Source organism: Pezoporus wallicus, unplaced genomic scaffold (genome assembly GCF_028554395.1).
Source record: "Pezoporus wallicus isolate ANWC-B61680 ecotype Strahan unplaced genomic scaffold, APGP_CSIRO_Pwel_v1 contig_12044, whole genome shotgun sequence".
Classification (NCBI taxonomy): Eukaryota; Metazoa; Chordata; class Aves; order Psittaciformes; family Psittacidae; genus Pezoporus; species Pezoporus wallicus.
The window spans coordinates 94,466-115,588 of record NW_026642180.1 but is presented as its reverse complement, the minus strand read 5'-3'; the positions used below and the strand labels follow the sequence as shown (position 1 = coordinate 115,588).

Genomic DNA, 21,123 nt, shown 5'->3' with positions numbered 1-21,123 from the left:
CATCTAAAAGCATGCAGAACTTTCTAAAGTCTGCCAGACAAAACCCAGTGGATTTTAATGATTTTCTCTTCCAGCAAGAAATGGACAGCTCTTAGAACAGGGGCTATGATTCAGGATTCTTGGGTTCTGGTCTTCGTTTTGCAATCCGATCGCTGCCAAGCTACCTTTGACACCTCTGTGCCTCAGCTTGCCTGGTTCATAAATGGGCCCAGCAACACCTGTCACATGGGCTTGAAAGGTTGAGTTAATTGCTGCTCATAAATCATATTGAGAGCCTTGAAAAAGAGAAATACATATATATGCAAAGTAGTTGTGATGTTGTAATAGAGTTGCATTGCTTTCAGATGCAGTGTTCAAAATTAAACTCTTAAGAGATTCATATTTCTTGTATCACTTTGCTGCCCATTAGCATTAAGGATTTCTTCCAGAATATTCAAAACCTAGGTACAATATTTGTGCAATTAAAGACAACGCTACTCATCACACTTACAGGGGAAGATGCTGGCATAGGAACAACTTTCTCTTCATCTCCCAGTGAAGAGGAGTGAGCTTTGCAAGCATTTCAAGGGCTGTAGGGCCCAAATCTATTCACCATTCCTAATCAGCCTTGCAAAGCAACACTGCCACTTTATAAGACACACATCCTACGTTTAATAGCTCAGTTAAACAAATGCTTCTCCTCCATCTTCTTAACCAGCACATTGGGTGGCTGAAGGATTTAAAATGAGGCACCTTCACTTTGTGAAGATCACAAGCTGCGAAGTTTGGATTAGATAAGAAATTCCCTATTTACACTTTAATGTAAGCCTCAGTTTTCCTCCTGCCCACCAGGAAGACAAGGGAACACCACCAACTTTCAATCCAGAACTCAACAGAACCCAGTGAAGATGTCTTTTAATTGGGCTTTTGGCCTAATTTCACCTCTAAGAGCCAAATTGGATAATTTCTGTGCCTCCTCCACAGAGGAGTGAAGTGGCACAAAAAGCAATAAGATTCATGGAGGTGCCTATAGCAAGATGACTCCATTCCTACACATTTCTCCCACTGCTCCTGCGGGTTGAACACTCCCTGTGCTCCAGGCAGACCCTGTACACAACCACAAGTGGATCTTCGGAGGAGAGAGGACTTGAATCCCTGCTGAGTTGTTCCATCCTGGTAGGGTTTCTAACCACACAACTATGACAAAATCCCAGACGATGAGACCTTTGGAGACTTATCCTTCACCCCTAGCCAGGGCACCAGCATAAGCTCCATTCCCAGAGCAGCTTACTCACTCTGTCCTACAACTCATGTTAAACAGGCAGGTGAAAGATTAGCCTTTTACTTAACCAATTCAAATGGAATTCTTTCTGGTTCTTACACAGATGGCTGCGCTTCAACATGGGAAAATAAAGAAGTTACTGTCAAGCTGGAAATGCTTAGTATGCTCCATAAAATGAACCTGATGTCTTGGTGATAGTATGGCAACTTGACTTTGGTGCTAAATTTCAGCTGAACAGAAAAAAGGCAAGCGAAGGCATCTTAACATTTTAGTAGCCACCTACTATTATAGGAACAAATCAAGCTACAAGAACAGATTATGATTTATTTCTTGCTTGAAATCAAGAGAAGCATCAAGTATGCCGGATTGCCCAAATTCTGACCTGAATCTGAATCAACCATATTGTAACAAGAAGGGGCCTGGACACTGAATAGAGCCATCTATGTGCTACAGAATGTAAATAGGGACAGGTAATATAAATAACACATGACTGCAGGATCTGGCCCTCATTTGGGGGCAGAATGCTGAAACTATAATTGCTCTTGCAATGAATAGCTGATGAATGAAAACAATTAGTCATTTTATTTAAGCTGCTGTTCGTTCTGCCAACACAAGTTTACAGAAGTCATTAGTCAGACTGCACACGGAAAGGAGGAAGAAGTTAAGAAATTTCAGTTCTAAAAATCATTAGATTGAAAAAAAGCCCCCAAACTGATACAGATGCTCAGGCTTTCTCTTGCTGTCTGGTGGGTCCCTTTTTTTCCAAGCTTTTACCAAGTGATGAAAACTAGAGGGTTTAGCATGTTTTTTTTAAGAAGACAGCAAGCAAACCAAGCCTTGGGACTGTAAGAGAGAGGACCTTATAGGTTGTCACAAGACTTGGGATAAGATTTGGAGCATAGGAGCAGTGCAGGACTGGGCACAGGCCATCAAGGAGTGAGGCACTGTGCCTGCTGAGGCATGGCCTCCCTCCTGTGGGCTGCACTGAAATTCAACAGCAGGTTGGCCATGGAAGGAGGCCAACACAAGCACCACGGGGCAGGATGGAGGGGCACGGCTGTCCCTGAGCCTCCTCCTCTGACTGCCCTGTAGGGACAGGTGGCTCCTCAGCAAGTCCACCCAGAGTCCTGCCAGTCCCACATGTCAGCCAACCCCACTGCATCAAGACCAGCAAGAAACACCTCGCCTCTCTGCATTTAACCTTGTCAGGTTTGAAGGTTTGGAGAACCAGGCTGTCCAGCCCTGTCAAGAGTCTCCTAATCCATTAGGACACAAACACTGGCTGCCAAGAGCAAACAGTCATTTTATGCCCAAACTCAGTGCATGAGGAGATGCGAGACAGTGGGTCAGCAGAGCAGGAGTGCATGGGAACAGAGCTCTGCCTCAGAGCCAGCATGGGTCTTGGCATACCCACCGACTCCCCATTGCCGAGAGGCTTTCAGCATCAGCAATGAGAATCAGGTGGAAACTTTGTGCTTTCCAATACTTTAAAACAAAAGGCAGCTTGTAAGACTTTTCCCCTTTCCTGGGGACTTGAAGTAGTGGCTCCAGCTTTGCCTCGCAGCTATTCACAGCATCAAAAGCATGCTCATGAGATCGTACCAAGCTACGGCAATACAGCTGAAGAGGAGCACGTGTTTCTTTTTATTATAACTTCCAAAAGAAGCCATAAATGCACCAACCCAGACATTGTGAAATGCTGAATTGCCACGGATGGAAAGATGGGAAACAAAGTGCATTTTACCAGAATGCACCAGAAATCAACCAGGTTATAGTGGAGGTTGAGTTCTGTGATGCTATTAGTTAAAGATTCTGTGAAAGGGACCACAAACCAAATGTCTGGATACAAGCACACATTTGTTTAACCACAAGGAAGGAAAAGTTCTATCAAAGTATACAAAGGCAAGATAATCTTGATGTAGTCTCTAGATGGTCAACTCTGTATGTGATCTATCCGCTATATTTCCCTGGATGCTCCAATCTCCATTCTTTTCACCTCTGTATTTAGTATTTGCAAGTCACAGTGCTCATTTTCCTAAAGAATATAGTATCTTGCTGCAAAATACACCAAGACTGAACAGTTACTGGATCCCCAGCAAGACCCGCACAGAACACAGTGGTCTTCTCACTCCTCTTCACCAAGGACTCAGCACACCAACAGGGAAGATACACAGTGGTTACAGCTCCTGCTAGTAGCTTCTCTTTGGCTAAATGGGATGTACATGCCCTCATAACCCAGCTTTATTTTCATTTATTCTTTTAAGCAATAGTTAGTTAGGCACAGACTAATAGAGTGGAAAGTTTAACACATTTAATGGTCATAAACAAGTCTTTGACAGAGTCTGAACAAGACTAATAGGTAAAGGCAACTAATGTTTCTTTGCTTCAGCTATACTGTCTTTGCCATCACAAACAATACCTGCCGTAAAGACGCTTCAGATTTTTCTATCTGCTTTCTAAACATGTGCTGCTCAAGGAAGTCGCTCTATAGCTTATTCCCCTGGCTGAATTTCCATATGCCATATGCTTAGAAGCAGAAAGGAGCCTTTCTGCAGTCCCGCTGGTTGAGTGAATCCCCGTGAACCTCTTGTCTGCTTGGATCTCCAGGAAGTAGCATTGAATCTCCTCAGCAGTGTTTTAATTGGCACTGCGAGGACATGCTGTCATCACCCCTCTTCATTCTCTAATGTATCGTTCCAAAATCATAATGCTACTTCTCTAATTACTTTATTTGGCAACCCAAAAATAAAGTGTAATTACAGTGCTCACTATTAGCCTGTAAGGACAGAGGACCAGATCATTTGGAGGACAAAAAAAACTCAGGCCATTAGGTCCTGCTCACAGTCAAACATGAGTCTCCAAAGGAAATGTGTGGTTGCCCATGAAATATTGCTGGCATCTTTGGGAGCAGTTTTGCTTTAGAGCAATGTTGAACCAATACTCCACCATGACAGAGGCACAGTAACTCTGGATACGGCATATTCCCATACGAGATGCTGAACAAATGTCTTTACCACATGTGGTCATTAAAGATTTGATGTCAAGATGAAAGGTGTTAACCTTGGAAATCTGGCCGGACTCCAGCATGGATAATTACATTCTGCCTCCCTAAGCAGTTCTCTGTAGAGTTTCAGCTGGACATTTCAGATCTTAAACCGTTATGTAGCCCTGCTGTGAGTGGCTTAAGAGAAGGACTTTTTGATCACTGTGACAACTCACTGATACTGTGCATCAACAGCTCGTATTACGAGTTGCAAACCTTAGAGCAGTAACAAATCATGCCATGCAAAAACTACTCCAGTTACTGAGCACTGCTGCAGCCCTTTTACACATGAGTAGCTCTAGGAATGCAGAGAAACCTACTGCAGATAACCGCTGTGGGTTGGACCTTTTGAAAAGGAAAGATTGTATTTTCACTCACAGTGCCTGCCTTGGAAGAAACTCACAGGCTAGGGTTGCTGTTTACTGGCATTAGCTGTTTGCACTGTGTCACTGTTTCTCATAGAAGCAGTCCTGCTTGGATCCGAGAGTTATGGGGAAATTTTGCAGTCTTCTAACACCATTATCAAGTGCAAATATGGCATGTGTAGCCTGGCCACTGGATGCTACCAGCACATTGAGCACTGCATCACTGAGACCTGCTCAGCAAGTAGAGCATTTACAATGCCAGACACTTCTCAAGGAAGGCTCCCCAGAGGCAGTATCTACATTGCTGGGCAGATGCTCCCTGCAATCCTTGTCCCAAGGTACACACCCTCGCCCCACACTGTCTGTTCCAGCAGATCTGTATGCACAGCCATCCCCCACGTGCACTAGTTTTCTTTGTGAGGAAGCCAGGGCATGCCTGGGGATGGGAGCAGAGCTGCATGCCGAGAGGTCCATAGCTGGTCCAGGGGCTGGGGCAGTGAACAGTAACAAACTGCAGCCTGACCTCAGAGGGCAGGCAGAAAGAAGCACTAAGAATATTTGCACAAGTTTCCCAAGTGTTAACAAGACTGTAGTTATTACCATCCTCATTAGGACTATCTTTTCCTCATAAAACAGAATCCTACTTTAGCTGAAGCAGACAATTCCTAGAAGTTCCATACTGAACAACACTGGCTCCATGCAAAACCCCAATGCAGAGATTCACTGAGGTTGTAACACAACTGATTTAAATGCAAGAGACTTCAAGGAGTGTGAATTCACACACAGCACAGGAGATTGCTCTAAAATATGTTGACCATGTTATGAATATAAGATTAGAAATAAATCCTTATTTATGTAAAAACTCCTGAGCCTACCTGATCTTGTATTGATTACTATGCTATCTTAGATTTCAGAAGAGCTTTAATAACACTATGCAGTAACCAGAGACAGTGATGATCTCCTTTCAATGTTAAGTTTCTGACACCGCAAAGAACAACGTGGATCATTTGCAGGAATTTTCCCAGTGCTCCACATGCAACTTATCAAATTCCCTTCAAGCATTCATCACACCCATGCAAATAATTTATTCTTCCCCACAGACACTTTGTGTTTGATCACAATGACAACTTAGTGCAGCCACTCTGTATCAAATACATTATGGAGCTTCAAACCTCAGAGCAACAGCTAAATCACATTGAGGAGACGATCCATTCCTGCAGTCCCTGCACACACAGTTACACCTCATGACCACAGTAAAATTCAGTTATGTCAGCAAGGACTGCAAAACCAAGACCATGCTGTTGAAAAACAATCTGTTAATCCTGAAAAGGATTAGCACACTGGATGATAAGAAAATGCTTGAGACCATTGTTACAAGAAAGGCACTTTGATTATAAACTAGTTTTTTATCATTTACAAGTCACCTGTCCTGCAAATACACATGCACTAATTTGTCTATGAAACCCCTGGGAAGCCACAAACAGGTTCCAGGATCTGCTGATTAGTGTAAGCAGTCTGTCAGAACAGCTTCAGCAAATAAAAGAAATGCAAAGTACTGAAACATACCTAGAGGACAGAGTCTCCTGGCTGAGCAGGATTGCAGGCTGGCACCCAAAGAGCCCGTAATTTGGGATGGAACGGCTTCTACAAATCAATCAGTACAGAAAGCAAGCATCACACAAGCTCTGCATTTACCAGGCACTGTTTGACAGCAAGAAACAAGCTACAGCATAGAAAATTTCTATGTATTTTAAGCCTCCATCCCAAACTGACTCCTCATACAATTCATCTGCAGGCTGTAATTTACTAAATCCATCTGTTGTTCCTGCAGCCTGCTTTCTGGAAATGCTGCATTTCAAGGGTCTGCTTGTTAGAGAAGGTCAAAGAGTAAAGCAGGCCCTTTCATTTTAAGTGACTTGAAAGAAAAGGAAAGGAAATTTATATTTAGAAATAGCAATGATTAACTAGGGGAAATATATTAGAGTATTAAAATAAATGACATAGACTAGCTCTTACTTCCAATTAGGCTGACTTTACTTCAAGAAAAATATTTATATACAAATATAAAAAGCCAGGGAATGCCAACCTATACTGAGATGAAAGCATCTCATAATATAATTCATGTTTAGCCATTAAAATGGTTGATCATATTTTTATGTACTTTTTCTTCTTGCCCTTCTCAAGTCTCTGCTTCTGTGCTTTCTTCTCTAGTCACCAAGACTTTTAGCAACTTCTGTCTGTTACCAAGCTGCCTCTTGCAACCACACACCTTCCACATCTCTACAGCCTTTAGAAACACCTCATCTGCTACTACTGCATCATTCCTGGACCCATACACATCACAAGCGGACAACTAACAGACTGGCCACAGAATTAAAGACACAAATTCCCATATGCATCAGTCCAAAACTAAGGGTCTCAAGAGCTGAAGTCTGGACCAGAATCCACCAACTGCAGATTGTATTCAAGGCTTCTGTTATAGCCCACTGGTTGGGCAGGATAAGGAACACCAAAGCCACTTCAGAAAAACAGAAGCAAGCTGTGGGCAACCCCTGAGTATACCTTTATGATGAGCAGAGCGCTGGTGGTAGAGTGCAGAGCCACACAAGTCAACCCAGCACCCCAGAGGTGAGCCTACGGCCCCATGGTCATCCACAAGCTTGCTTTAAATGAGCAAGCTCACATACCACTAGTGCTGTAGCTATCATCAGGAAAGAAAGAAGCACCCCTCTGCCCCCTGCTTAAATACCCAGGTGTCAGCTTCCAATTAACCAGTCAAAGGTGCAGCACACCCAGCTGCAGTCCTTTTCCAGGGCTGTGCTACAGACCATGGTCACAGCCTTAAAGGGCCCAATAATTGACACCATACAAAGCAGTTACTGAGGGAAAACACAATTAATACAGCTGGACTTTGACCAGGAGATTGGAATCACCATCTGTACAAGTGCAAAAGTATCCCAGGACTCTTATTGGCATGAGCAGTCAGGCTGTCAGTCTAAGAAACATCTCAAGTTTGGGTGCGCTAACGTCATGCGGGAACACTGGTTCAGTTCTGACTCAGAAGAATCCATGTCACCTACTGAGTCACCAAAACCATCCCTTGCAGCATGGGTTTCCTTGGAGTCCCCTTTGTAAGCTCTACTTAGGCCTGGCCCTGTTTTGCCTATAAGATTTAACACGGTGGAAGTCAAGAGTCATATGATGCAATGAGCTCCAGAGTTTGTTTGTTTTCTTAGGGGCTCTCCCTCCCTCCCTCCCTCCCTCCCTCCCTCCCTCCAACTGCAGCCCTACCAAAAGGCCTTTGTCTAAGGGGCAGAATAAGGAGCATAGCAGAGTGTTCGCATTTACTTTATGGAAGAGCTACTCCAACAACTCCTCTCAAGCCTCTGAAGTCAGCTCCAGTACAGTTATTTGGCCTAAGTTCATCTAAACTAAATGGGCTGACTTGGTTCAAATATATTGCACAACCAAATGATAAAATTGGGAAGGGGGGGGGGGGGCGGGGGAATGATTAGTGATGACACATGTATTTAACACTGCATGTCTCCTCTTTCCAGATTAGGAGGAGCTGGCAAGCTTCAGTCTGTACACATGCCAACAGCGGATGTCGGCACATATACAACACTTTTCAGAACAACATACTGTTGAAACATGTAGTTCAACTCAAAGGCACCCCTTCTGTTCAGCTAGCCCAAAACAACTATCTGGATTGTCTTGCTTAATATGGTAGGATTTGTAGCACAGCTCTTAATGCTGCTTTAATCTGGTTTCTTTATAGACACTTTTGAAGTGCAGAGAAGTAGGAAGGAACGACTGTGCTGTACTTTGCACAAGGTCCCCCACATCCACGTGAAACAGGGGAGGTGATGAAACTGCTGACAAGAGGGAAATGTCAAGGAAAAGGGGGTGGCATACCCGATGCAGGAATACAAGCCTCCCTTCAGCCTTTACCTTTCCTCACTTTCCTTTTATTTCCAGTCTGAAGCACAGAGAAGTACGATGCTGACAGGCTCACCCTGGCTTGTTGTCAGTGTCTCCAGAAAGCCATCAGTTAGGATGGGAAAGAAGTAACATCTGCAAAATAAATAAAAATGTATATGAGTGGTAGCTGAAGTGTTCTGCATTCATTAGCAGACAGCTCTGCACACTGAATTCAGATTTGTAAATATGTTCAGTTCCTTCCTCCTTTTCCTGTCAATAATTTTGGTGTGAACACTTATAAATTCAGTGTTCTGGCCCCTCCAGTCCCATGTTCTTTTCTCTGCTTCATTCCCCCTCTCAGCTCTTCAATTATTTTTCTTCTTTCTCACAGCAGACAACACTCATAAACTAAAAATCATGCAGACAAAAAGCCCTAATAAACACAGAGAAAGACACATTTTGGTGTGGGTCTGGAGCGGTGCTGAGTGTATCAGAAGCGATCAATACGCCCCACATGATATGGATGGCTTTTAGACATTGGAATCATTTTCCTTTGGCTTCTGATCTGGCCACCCCATCCCACCACTACCCTGACAATTTCCTTTGAGTCTCACTTCCTACCAGCTGCTTGCATTTCTTTCCCCCTTTCTTTCTGCATAGCTTTAGCACTGGGAAGGTGATCAGCCTGCAGAGACTCAGGGAGGGCTTCCTGCCGTGGGACTCAGAGGCATGTTCATGTAAGGCAGGAGACTGCCAAAGCCTCCAGCTCTGTTCTGCACAAGTTTGATGTGCTAATGTGGGGATCACAGAAAGAGCTGCAGCCAAGGCTGTCATAATAATCGTAAGCCCTTTTCACTCTTCACCAGCAGCACCAGTCCCCACAGGTACCTCTCGATGAAGTAGCCTCTTGTGTGGGTCTCTTTCCTTTCATTGCCCTCTTGAGCATCCAGAGAGCAGTTCTCCAGTCAGATGTCCCCAGTCACAACTACACCCAGTTTCAACGTCTGCTGTCAGTTCAGCAGTGCACTGCTGCCATCCAGCCCTGTTTCCAGCAGTGATCCTCATTCAGTTCTGTCTAACTCAGGTTTCTTGAAATAATTCTTTTAGTGCCCTTTTTAACTGTCTTTTAGACAGGCGCTCATTTGGACAGAAGTAGGCTGGGGACTGACTATGTGTGAAATTACACTGCCCCATCTGATGGAGTACAGTCAGCTTTGGTGGGAGATGTGCAAGAAGGGAAGATGCAGTTGGAGGCTGGGTCTAGATAATAACCTCTTAACCAGGCTCAGCGTGGCCTGGATAACATGTCTGAGCAGAGCCTCGGCTAAAAGAACAATATTTGGATTTCTCCTGTACTTTGTTCCATGCAGTGTACAAACAGGAATCCCAGGACAAAGTGTACTCCATGTGAATTGTACCAAATGCACTGCAAGGGGCTGCTTCTGTTGGCTTGTAAGGATCTGGTTAAAATGCAGAGGACACTGCCAGAGAAAAAAGGAACCTAGTCGTTTGGTTTGGTAAAAATAAGCTTTTATGGACACAAAAATCAACGTACTTTTCCTATGATTGATGGAAAAACAGTTGTGGAAGCAATGAGTGATTCTGCAAATCCATCTTCATGGGTCCTTTTAATTTAGAGGCATGACTCATCGGAGCAGGGACTACTTGGATGGTTGTATGACCACAGGATGCAGCCCTGGAAAAGTGTTTTTGTAAACAAATAAACATGCTCCTTCCTGTTGGAAACTCAGATCTTTCAGCACTGGGCAAGCGCCTGAGAACCTGACAGGGAAAGGAGTAAGAAATATTAAACACAATGCCAGTTGCTTGGTCCAGATCCAATAGCAAGAGGTGAATGAAACACATCGAGTGAAAAATAGATGAGTCTTTTAAAGTCCTTTAATAATCTGAAGTGTTGTTTGCATCAGGAACAAAGAAAAGACATGTTAAGTGGAAATTGCCTGCAGAGACAGTCTTACAGCCTGGCAAAACGGAAACAGAGGGGATCTTCTAGACAAAGCAAGACCTAAAATCTGCACTGGGGTATTTGACAACAGCTTGTGCTATGTTGTGCTGTATGTGCAGGGAGTTATCCAAAGATCACGTCTCCAAAATGGATTTCACACTATGGCTTTTGACATCTGATGAAGTCTTTGGAGAGAGATTATCCTCTTTTCCTGGAGAAAGCAGGATGCTGGCTCCCATCAGCAGGCTGCTGTGCCTTCACTACTTGCCTCCCAAGGGGAAAAAAGTCCCAACAGCTGGAAACATTTCCAGAAAAGCATGTAGACAGTAGAAAACAAGCTAAATATTGCAATGTCAGGGAGTCGATTTTCTGTTCATATTCTAAAAGCTATCTTTTGGCAGCTGCTAGTGAATCCTTTAAGTACGTTTAAATCAATGCAGAGAGCCAAAGAAACACTGAAAATCATGTGAGATTAAGACGGGCAGAGTGAATCAAGTAGGGAAACGGCTGAGCAGCTGCTGGAGCCTTTTTGCTGTCACAGACCAACAAAGCTGGAGGATGCTCCAAACCAACACAAAATCCTGCTTGTGCCCAGGCGCAGGTGAGGGAAGGAAAGGCAGAGTGGGAAGAAGAATGCAAGGTTTTGCCCTTGCCTTAGCTGGGTCGAGATGTTTCAGTTGCAAACGATAGATCTATTTTACCTATTAGAGCTTGTCTAGACTAAGGAAATGTTCCTTCTATGACTATGCTGAGGTAATTACACCAGTGTAAACCCCTTTGGGCAAAACAGAGCTTTCAGTGGCCTGATTTACTCTGGTCACTTGCCAGGTTTAGTTCAGCTGGTACCAGCCTATCCTTCAGGAGCTCCTGCTCCCAGCTGGAACCCCACACAGGAGTTTTCTTCCATCTCATCTGAAACATTTGTACTGCCTATCTATCAATCAAACCATCCTCTGGGATGATCTGCAAATGTTCTTCTCCAAAAGAAGGGTAAATATTTAGAAGGTGCCTCTGTTAGTAGAGAATTGATTAATTGGCTACAAAAATAACTCTGGTTTTAAACTAAAGCATACTTTGGTTTGTGTATGCACATCAAGGAAACATATTTGCTGCAAACACAGTGAAATAGGAAGGCAGATGTAGGATGTTCAACCTTCCAGGGGCAGATGTGTCCCTTACGTTAAATGAACTTGTATGAGAGGATAAAACGTGTCCAAAGAGAGTAAAATGGGAGCTATTCCAAAGAGATTCTATTAAATTGATAAAAAAATGAGGAAGAAAAAACATGAATTAACTAAATCCAAGTGCTCACTCTGAAGCGCCTTTTAAAGAACAGAAGAGGAAACTTTAACCTAGAAGTCAGTGGCAATATTTACATTGACTTTAAAGGAGAGGCTTCACTCAATACGTGTACCATGAGGCCACATAACACCGCTGTGCGTAGCGCGGTACAGAAATGCATGTGCTGAGTTTCACACACAGCCCTCAGAGAACAGGCTGATAAATGCAGGATGAGGAACAGAGGGATTGACAGGCAGACTTGGTTATAATTTAATCTGGTTTACTGTTATCTGCAGGTGCTACGGTTAAAATGTTCTAAAAAGTCATTGCACACCTTTAATTCTGAGCAGTTACTGGAAGGCCAGTTAGAAACTCCAACAGTGGAACAAACAGGCTGCTTTGAAAGTCTCCTTTCCAAAAAAAAAAGGAGGGGGAAAAAAATATGTCTGAAGCACAAAGATGACATCAGAAAAGTGCCTCAATTCACACATGGCTGCACCTCTCCAAAAAAATTAAACCAGGAACCCGGGATTGATTTAATCACCCATACAAGCGAAAAAACGTAATGAAGATACTCGGTGCCAAATTGGTTTCTTGGGACCTTTTCCATGTAAATAATACAAATCAAACCTTGAAGTTCAGTGCAGATATGATCTGACAAGTAAGCCAGGCTCTTGCTTTTACTTTGATCCAGCTCCAGAAATATTTTATCCAAGGTAAAGTTGGTTTTAAGTGTTTTCCATTTCAGTTTTTAATTTTGGATATTCATCATATAGGAAACTTGCTTATAATGCTTAAAACATCAGCCTGGCTGCACCGACTCGCCACGCCACGCAGCAAGATTTCCTTCTCTTTTGCTCCTAAGAGGGATAACATAAAGAGCTCCCGATGCAACAGGGGTTCAGTTTCTGATCCCTCTCGTTTTAATGGTACAGTGAATGTGGACAACCCAAGTGGCGTACTTCCATACATCAAGTCAAGCTGATTCCAGTAGCTTCAGCACTGTGTCACTGCTCATAGGTGGGCCGGTGAATAACACTTCTGAATGTAGTAAGATAAATAGGCCTTTGTTTTCTGAGTGATGCCCCCAATTCTCCCCATGCTGCCATTCCCTCAGTATGTGTCTGTAACAGTGTCTTCTCTTGTTAGAAAACCTCCACATTAGGCTTACTCCAGGTTTTTTAGTATTTTACTTTTATACTTATTTGTTAAAAATACTTTAGAAATCTATTTTTACTCCATTCTAAAGCCAGGATGAAGATTCTGCAGTTCAGAAAACTATATATATATATATATATATATACACACGTATATATAAACCCTGAACCTTGTTCAAGATTCCCACTGTTGTGTGCCTCAAGACAGATTTAGGCACCTTGCTACAGGCATCCACATCGCCACAACTCAGCTCTTGTGAATAATGTAAAATCCTTTGGATTCTCTTACTTGCACAAATTGGTATGTAGTATATTTAGAATTAACAGGGCCCCTTTTTCCCTTTTCACTCGAATATGTGGTGTAAGGTTAATGAAAATAAGATGGATCTTTTATTTTGGGTCTTAAATCTAGTATTATTAAATGTGCCCACCAGAAATGTAAGATAAAATATTTGCTCTGCTTGAAGATTATGTGATATTTGTATTCTAAGCCTCACCACAGTGGGTTTCTTTAAATAGAAGCTATACTTTACTCCTAAATTGCTTAAGGCAAAGGAAGCAGAGATGATGTTTTTATGAATGTTTAAATGCAAATGGAACTGAGAGTGAATGCTATGCTAGCTAACATCAAAGGCTCACCAAAGTCTCTGCATTAATGAGGCTCTTTGTTTCCTGGATCACAGATTACAACAGGTTTCCAACTCATTGCCAAGGCTTTATCTCCATTTGGGAGGGCTGTAAATCTCAGACGATTTTTTTCACATGCAAAACAAGAGGATCATCTGAAAGAAGAGAGAGGGAAAAAAATCTTAAAGTAGCAAATATTTCATTCAAATGATTATTACTCAAAGTGGCTGCAGCTTATTTGATTTTTGTGATGTTTAAAAGAATGGAAATTTGCAGACGGAGTTTCCTATGGGGCAGCCCTCACTCATCTGGATGGGAGAGCCGAGCAGGAAAAAAGCAAAGAGCATCTTTTCCCTCTCTCTTCGCACAGCGTAAACCCGGCCCCCGAATCAGACCGAGAATTCTGTGTGATGCAAAATCAGCAATTAGCAGAAAGACGGATTTTGCTTCATTTAAATACATTCAGGACTTTTCAAAGTGGCTCCAACTCTTCTTCTCCTCCCCAAAAAGTAATGAGATTATATCCCCAGTAATAATACCCTAATTAACAAGAAAAATAGGGACCAAGATTCTTAGCTTCCTATTCAAGGGCTGAATGTGACAATATGGAGTATATTGGGTCATAAAACCCAATTTACATGGCGTCATTACAGTCTGTGCAGCAGTCTCCAGGACCCAGGGCTATCTTATGCAATCTTAATTAAGGAAAATAAATATCGGGGTGTTGTTTTAAGCTACCGGAGACATGCACAGGACCTGTCGTATGTGATCACAAGAGATGGGGAGTTTCCTTTTCCATGGGAACTGCTTGAAAATCCCTCCGACGCCGACACAGAAGTGTCTCGTGTCCTCGGAGCGGGCTGTGAGGAGGGTAATTTGTGTTTCCTGACCCGCGGGGCCACTCAGGAAAACTCATCATTTTTGGCAGTTCAACATCATGTCTGTGCTGGGAAGGGGCCAGAATGAGGGATGGTGGCATCACCCCGGGCCTGGTGTGAGCTGTGGCCACTCTCTGTGGACATAGGCACCCACATGTGCTGTGAGCACCCACGGCCAGCAACATACCGCCCTTGTGTGCACACGTGTGTGTGTACACATGTATGTGATGTGTCTGTCTGTGCACACATGCATGTCCTGATGTCTGCCTCTGTGCACACACGTGTTGACCTGTGTGCACACTTACATGACCTGATGTGTCTCGATGTGTGCACACATGTATGTGTTGATGTATATCTATGTGTGCACGTGTGGGTTGATGTGTGCCCATGTGTGCACTCTTTAACATCCCAAAGTGTTCCAGTGTGATACGTGTTGATGTGTGTCTGTGTGCACACACAAGCGTCCTGATGTATGCCTGTTTGTGCATGCGTGTTAATGTGTGTCTTTGCACTCATACACGTCCTGATGTGTCTGTGTACATGCATATATGCTGTTACGTGTCTGTGTGCACACATATTATGAGTTGATGTGTGTCTGTGTGTGTGCATGCATATACATGGTGATGCGTGCAAACACACATATCCTGATGTGTCTCAGTGTGTGCACACACGTGTGTTGATGTGTGTCTGTGTGTGCACGCATACATGTACTGACATGTATCTGCAGCTCCATGTACAGATCTCTGTCCTCTGTGTTTAGTTGTTTTAGTGCTGCCCATCTGGTTATAGATTCATGGGCAAATGTGAGCATGCAGATGTGTTTGTGTGTGCAGATGTGCTGCTGCATGCTGCTGTGTGCAGGTGTGTGCTCATCAGAACAATGATGCATTCAGGGCTATGTTTGGATCCCACTGGTGTGTGTAGCTCACTGCTTGTATGTGCCAGATGTGCACTGATCTGTGTGTACAGATGCGTGTGCAGATGGACACACAGACACCTGTAGAGACTATGTGGGGCCACACCAATGCAGATGTATGCTGATGCATATTACAGACCATGTGCATGGACACGCTGAAGATGCGCACATGCATGCAGTTGTGTGTGTGCAAATACATACATAGGTGCAGATGGGGGAGGAGGGGTGCTCATGAGTGTGTGCACAGATGTGGAAGCAGGCACGTGTGGCCACAGGTGTGTGCGCAGATGTGTTCGCACAGATGTGTACGCACACATGTGCGTGCAGGTATGTGCGTGTACACATGTGAGCACAGGTGTGTGAGCTGATTGTGCATACAGGCATGTGCCCACACCCGGGGGGGGCTGCAGAGAACCCCCATTTCAGGCCACCATGGGGCCCGATCACACACATCCCCCCTCGGATCAGTGCCGGAGGGGGCTCACCCCGTTGGGCAGGGCTGTCGGTCCCTTTAAGACGAGCACTCCAGGACCGTGTGTGCACGTGTGTGTTCATGTGTGTGTTCATGTGTGTGTCTGTGTGTCTGTCTGTGTGTGTGTGTGTGTCTGTCTGTGTGTGTCTGTGTGTGTGTGCCCGCCCCCGGCCCCTCCCCGCCGCTGCCAATCACCCGGCGGCCGCTTTGATGCCGGCAGCCCTCGCCCGCCGCGCCGCCGCGCTCGCACACAGCCACCGGCCGCTCCGTGCCTCCGGTGCCGCCGGCGCCCGCTGCTCACAGGGCAACTTTCCGGGGCTCGGAGGGGCCGGGCCGGCGGCGGGGGGGGCCGGCGGCGGCACGGAGAAGGGGGGGGGGCGGTCCGGTCCAGCCCAGCCCGGCATCCCACGACGCCCGCCCGCAGCCTGCCGAGCCCCCGCGGGCCGCCGGGGAAGGGAGGGAAAGGAAGGAGGGGGGGAAGCTTTAAGAAGGAAAAGCAATCATAATATTATCTTATTTTTTTAAAGAAAGGCTTTGAAAGGGAATTTGGAAGGGGGGAATTAAAGGGAAAAAAAAAGTTTAAAAGTTGGAAAGGAGGAAAAAAAAAACTTTATAAAGAAAAAAATTGAAAAGAGCGATTTTTTTATTCTTTGAAGATTGAAAAAAAAAAAGAGATTGAGGGAGCAGGGGGAAAAAAAAACACCTCGTAATTGCGAAGGGCTCGATCGGGCGCCGGAGAACAATACTCACCGGGAAAGTTACTGCGCGGCCCGTGAGGGAGCGGCGGGAGGAAAATGCCGCAGCTGGGCAGCGGCGGCGGGGACGACCTGGGGGCCACGGACGAGATGTTGGCCTTCAAGGACGAGGGCGAGCAGGAGGAGAAGATCCCCGAGAACGCCTTCACGGAGCGCGACTTGGCCGACCTCAAGTCCTCGCTGGTGAACGAGTCCGAGGGGACCGGCAGCCCGGCCGCCGCCGCAGCCGCGGACCCTGAGGTAAACTGCCCCCCCCCTCCGCCTCACGCTCCCGCCCTTCCCGCCCCGCGCCCCTTTGCCCGCCGCTCCGCAATGCCCGTCCGTGTCTCTCCCTGTGCAGGCCGTCCGGAGGGTGCAGGATCCGCAGAGGGCTTACCAGGAGAAGCTGCCCGACCACATGGATGATGGTTAGTCGCAGCGATCCCCCTTCTCTATGTGTGTGTGTGTGTGTGTGTCCCACGTCCGAGTGCTCGCTGTCCCCACGGTGGGTGAACTCCCCCGGGTCCCCGACCTCACCACCCCGGAGTGAGAGATGCCGGCCTGGCCGCCATGGCCCTCATGGGAATGCTGCTCCTGTCAGCAGTGAGGCCTCCCAATGCCCCCCTGTGGGACCCAGCACACCTCCAAACACCCTTTCTAAAGGATACAGAGCAAAAAGACTCCCCAAAACCGCACTGTAACCTTTATGATGGGCCCCGACATGCAGAGGAATCACCTGTCATAAAGTGAGTTTTGATGGGGAACTTTAATTTTAACAGGTATGAAGCATCAGGACCCAGGGATGTATAAAGGATCTGCGTACTCTGGCTACCCCTTCCTCATGCTCTCAGATCCGTATCTGCCAAATGGATCCATGTCGCCACTGGTGAGTTCATCCTCTCCTTATGGAGAAGTTCCGTGGCCTCTCTCGCCCTGCTGCAGTGTGTTGCAGGTATCGTGCAGGCTTTTTTGCCTGACATATTGCAGCCTGCCTCCTAAAATGCCTGAGCACTGCTCTGTCTAAATGGGAGAAAGAATGGGAAGGGGGGAGAGATGCTTGGCAGCAAGCGCCTGCCTCACTCCGAACTTGCTGGAGGCGCTTCTTTTCCAGTCTCCCCATCCTCTAGGTTTGCCTTTACAATCAAACCAAAAAATGATGTAAGAATGCCCCTTCCTTTTTCTGGGTCACTGACTTTGGAGGAGAACAGCTTCTGGTGTTTGTGTTCAGGGATATGTCCCGCAGCTCGACTTCAGTTTGATGTATCTGCTTGTGAGATTGCCAGGGTTTGGCCTGCTTTAGTTCGGGCTCTGTTGTGGATGATGGTCCAGAGAGTGGATCTTGTGCTTCTAAAATGGCAATAGAGGTATTTAGGAAAAGGCTTCATGCTGCTGAAGGACTGTCTTCTTTCTATGAAGTTTTTTCCCTCTTGGGTCAAATCAGCTTTAGTAACTCTGTATTCTCATGCTTACAAGTTTTGCTGTCTGAATAATTGAACTAAAGGCTTCTCTGCAAAAGCTGTCTTTTCCCATCGCCATCTCTAGCAGAACTCCAGAAAATCATGTCACGACGTTGCCGCAGTCAGTTGGTGCTTGTGTTGCTCCTGAGGAGCCGGCATTGCTGCATTCATTTCAGACATGATTCTGTTTGTAGTCAGTAAATGAGAACAGAACATCAGCTGGTTTATTTCGGGTTTAGTTTTTCACTTTTAAAGGGATAAGGTTGGAAAAGAATACATAACATTGTGCTTAACTTCAGTCATTTGTTGGTTGGAGGGGTAGAGCGTTAAACTGGCACTATGAAAAAGTGATGGATTGTGATGTGTGAAACTCAAGAGTGAGATGAAATATTATTTGTGGGAATCGCTGCTGTGCCCTGCGGGCTGACACTGCTGGCCTGGGTCACAGGAGATGGGTCCTTCCATGAGCCTGCCCCAGCCCCAGCACAGCCTTTCTTGGGGGCACAGATTCCCCTGCCTGCAGACTGCTGGAACTTTGCTGAAGTCAGTTTTGAGGATCTGTCCCTTAATTTTGGAGTCTTCCTTGGGTTTGCAGCCAGGAAAGATGCGTTTGCAAGACAGGGCCAGTGTACATTGTTGTAATCCAAATGAGCATTTCTCCTGTTGCTTCCCACCTTTGTGTCCCTTCATCCAGGTACCAGCTATCCCCCTCACCCTCCTAAAATGTTAAGCTGCTCTCTTCCTGGTAAATGTTTAAGTCTATTGAATTTGTCTTATTTAAACGTATTTAGTTTGCTCCCTAGTATAGAATCTGGGTAAGTTCAGAGTTACATTAGCACAGCAACTCTTTCTTGTAATGGAACATTTCTTTTAATCTTAAACCCTTACTAGATGGGCCACGAAGTGCAATAGTCTATTTATTAGCAATTAGGGTTAAAAGGAGATTGTAGCTTGTGAATTGCTTTTCCTCTTGATAATGTAATAAAAACCCAAGTAGTTCGTGTCGGAGCAGGAGTAAATAGATGGTGCAGAGCTCAAAGGGGGTAAATGAAGTAGCAGAGAGGGAATGATTCCATCCCCTTGGGAGCCATGGGAATCATCTCCTGTCCCAGCCAGCTTCACTGAGGCCCGTTCTGATCCTGTGGTGGTTTGTTGCGTGCCTTAAGAAACTGATTTGATTTAACAGACTTTTAACTCACAACCTAACAGACATGGGAAGATTCTTCCTCAGATAAAGGCTGGTCTTGTGGTTTTTGACTTGGTATAATAGCTATTCCAGTATTGGATAATAGCTATTCCAGTATTGGAATAGCTGGGCAATTTTGTCTTGTATTTATATTGACTATGCAAAGGTTATCATAGTAAATTGTGTATTGCTTTCATATAGATTTATTGCTACTGTGTATATTGGATGAATTGTGGGCTATAATCTGGTGGCTGTTTCCAGTAATTGAGGAGGTCAGATCTGTGACCGAAGATTGCAGATACTTCACCATCCATAGAAGTGTGTTTAATTAACACTTTAGCAAAAGTAGAGTCGGAGAGGAGGGTTGTGTGAGTGAATGGCATTATGTACCACACTTGTGGGTGCGCTCGATAGTGGAGATTGTATGTTGGTTAATGATGCTTCCTGGAAACGGGTGTTTGCAGCCAGGATGAAGTTCAGAACCTTCCAAAACTAAAAATTAAATGAATTAACCCAGGAGTACTTTGGCAAACTGTCAGGGCTTTACATTTACCTGATTGAAAAACAGAATACATGGCTGTAGATGAAGGGCAGCCAGCGCCGATCCTGTGGGCTGAACCCCACTCTGTGACTCACTGTAAAACCACAGTTCTGTTCCGTGGGCTCCCTCCAGACCCCAGCTGGGCGCTGTGAGTGGTGCTGGAGCCAGCCCGTGTGGGTGTGTTGCTGCCAGTGGTACCAGTGTGCTGCTTTCCTCTTTTTCTTTCTTATTTTCTCAGCAGCATCACTTTTGTTTTGTTTCCCTGAGGTGGCTATGGCCTGCTAACTGTTCCTCGGCTCTCTCCAGCACCCTGCTGAGCTCCCCACATCTCCCCAGCCAAAATTGCCTCTTTTTACCAAAACACACTTGTGTTATTTACATGCTGTGAGACACCCCCCTGCAGTCCTGTGTCCAGCTCTGGGGCCCTCAATACAAGAGGGACATGGAGCTGTTGGAGCGAGTCCAGAGGAGGCCATGGAGATGCTGCAAGGGCTGGAGCAGCTCTGGTCTGGAGCCAGGCTGAGTTAGGGTGGTTCAGCTGGAGAAGAGAAGGCTCCTTAAGGGGAGACCTTAGAGCAGCTCCAGTGCCTAAAGGGGCTACAGGAAACCTGGAGAGGGGCTTTGGACAAGGGCCTGTAGGGACAGGCCAAGGGGAATGGCTTTAATCTGCCCGAGGGAAGACTGAGATGAGCTCTTAGGCAGAAGCTCTTCCCTGTGAGGGTGCTGAGGCGCTGGCACAGGGTGCCCAGAGAAGCTGTGGCTGCCCCATCCCTGGCAGTGCTCAAGGCCAGGCTGGACACAGGGACTTGGAGCAAGCTGCTCTAGTGGAAGGTGTCCTGCCCATGGCAGGGGGCTGGAGTCAGATGAGTTTTAAGGTCCCAGCCTGTGATTCTATGATCTTGCTCTGAAGTGATGCACTGGACATGTCTGGGTACCTAACAGCAGCAGCAATGGCAAGCCCAGTTGATGTCTCCAGCGACCAGCAGGATGTGGCAGGAGCCACCCTGTAGTGGGCAGATCCTAGGCATTGGGCTCAGTGGCCACCTTTGCTCCAGGTGGCAAACATGAATTTAGGGTAATTCAGCTGTAAGGATGCTGTTTGAGCATGCACAAGTAGCCCGGCCTGGCAGTGAAGCTATCAAAGAGGGAAGGGAGGGCTAGGAGTGAGGAAGGAGCCTGTGCATGCATCTGAAACCTCAGAACCAGGAGAACCGTTTCTCACCCGTCGCTCTGGTCTTGCATATGTGGTTGGTTGCGGCTCTGCTTTGGCTCTCCTGACTTGCAAAGTCCAGCTTTTCCTTGAGTGAAATATATAGGA

General features: G+C 45.7%; 1 protein-coding gene and 1 long non-coding RNA gene across 10 annotated transcripts in view; one reads left to right on the top strand and one right to left on the bottom strand.

Annotated features, from left to right (window-relative positions):
- LOC130609314 (uncharacterized) overlaps window positions 1-16,775 on the bottom strand; it is a 38,161-nt gene extending 21,386 nt beyond the window's left edge. For 2 of the 3 annotated variants that reach the window (XR_008974759.1, XR_008974758.1), the window contains exons 1-4: window positions 16,638-16,775; window positions 13,634-13,776; window positions 8,621-8,743; window positions 6,236-6,313 (exon numbers count right to left, since the gene is read on the bottom strand). This is a non-coding gene — a long non-coding RNA (uncharacterized LOC130609314). Of the gene's footprint in view, window positions 1-6,231; window positions 6,314-8,620; window positions 8,744-13,633; window positions 13,777-16,637 lie in introns of all 3 variants that reach the window. The other variant, XR_008974757.1, reaches the window with a different exon arrangement.
- The window catches only part of TCF7 (transcription factor 7), a 61,373-nt gene continuing 56,931 nt past the window's right edge, over window positions 16,682-21,123 (top strand). For all 7 annotated transcript variants that reach the window (XM_057428184.1, XM_057428183.1, XM_057428190.1 and 4 more), the window contains exons 1-3: window positions 16,682-16,882; window positions 16,983-17,049; window positions 17,401-17,507. In XM_057428184.1, the coding sequence (XP_057284167.1) occupies window positions 16,682-16,882; window positions 16,983-17,049; window positions 17,401-17,507 (375 nt within the window). The remainder of the gene's footprint in view (window positions 16,883-16,982; window positions 17,050-17,400; window positions 17,508-21,123) is intronic.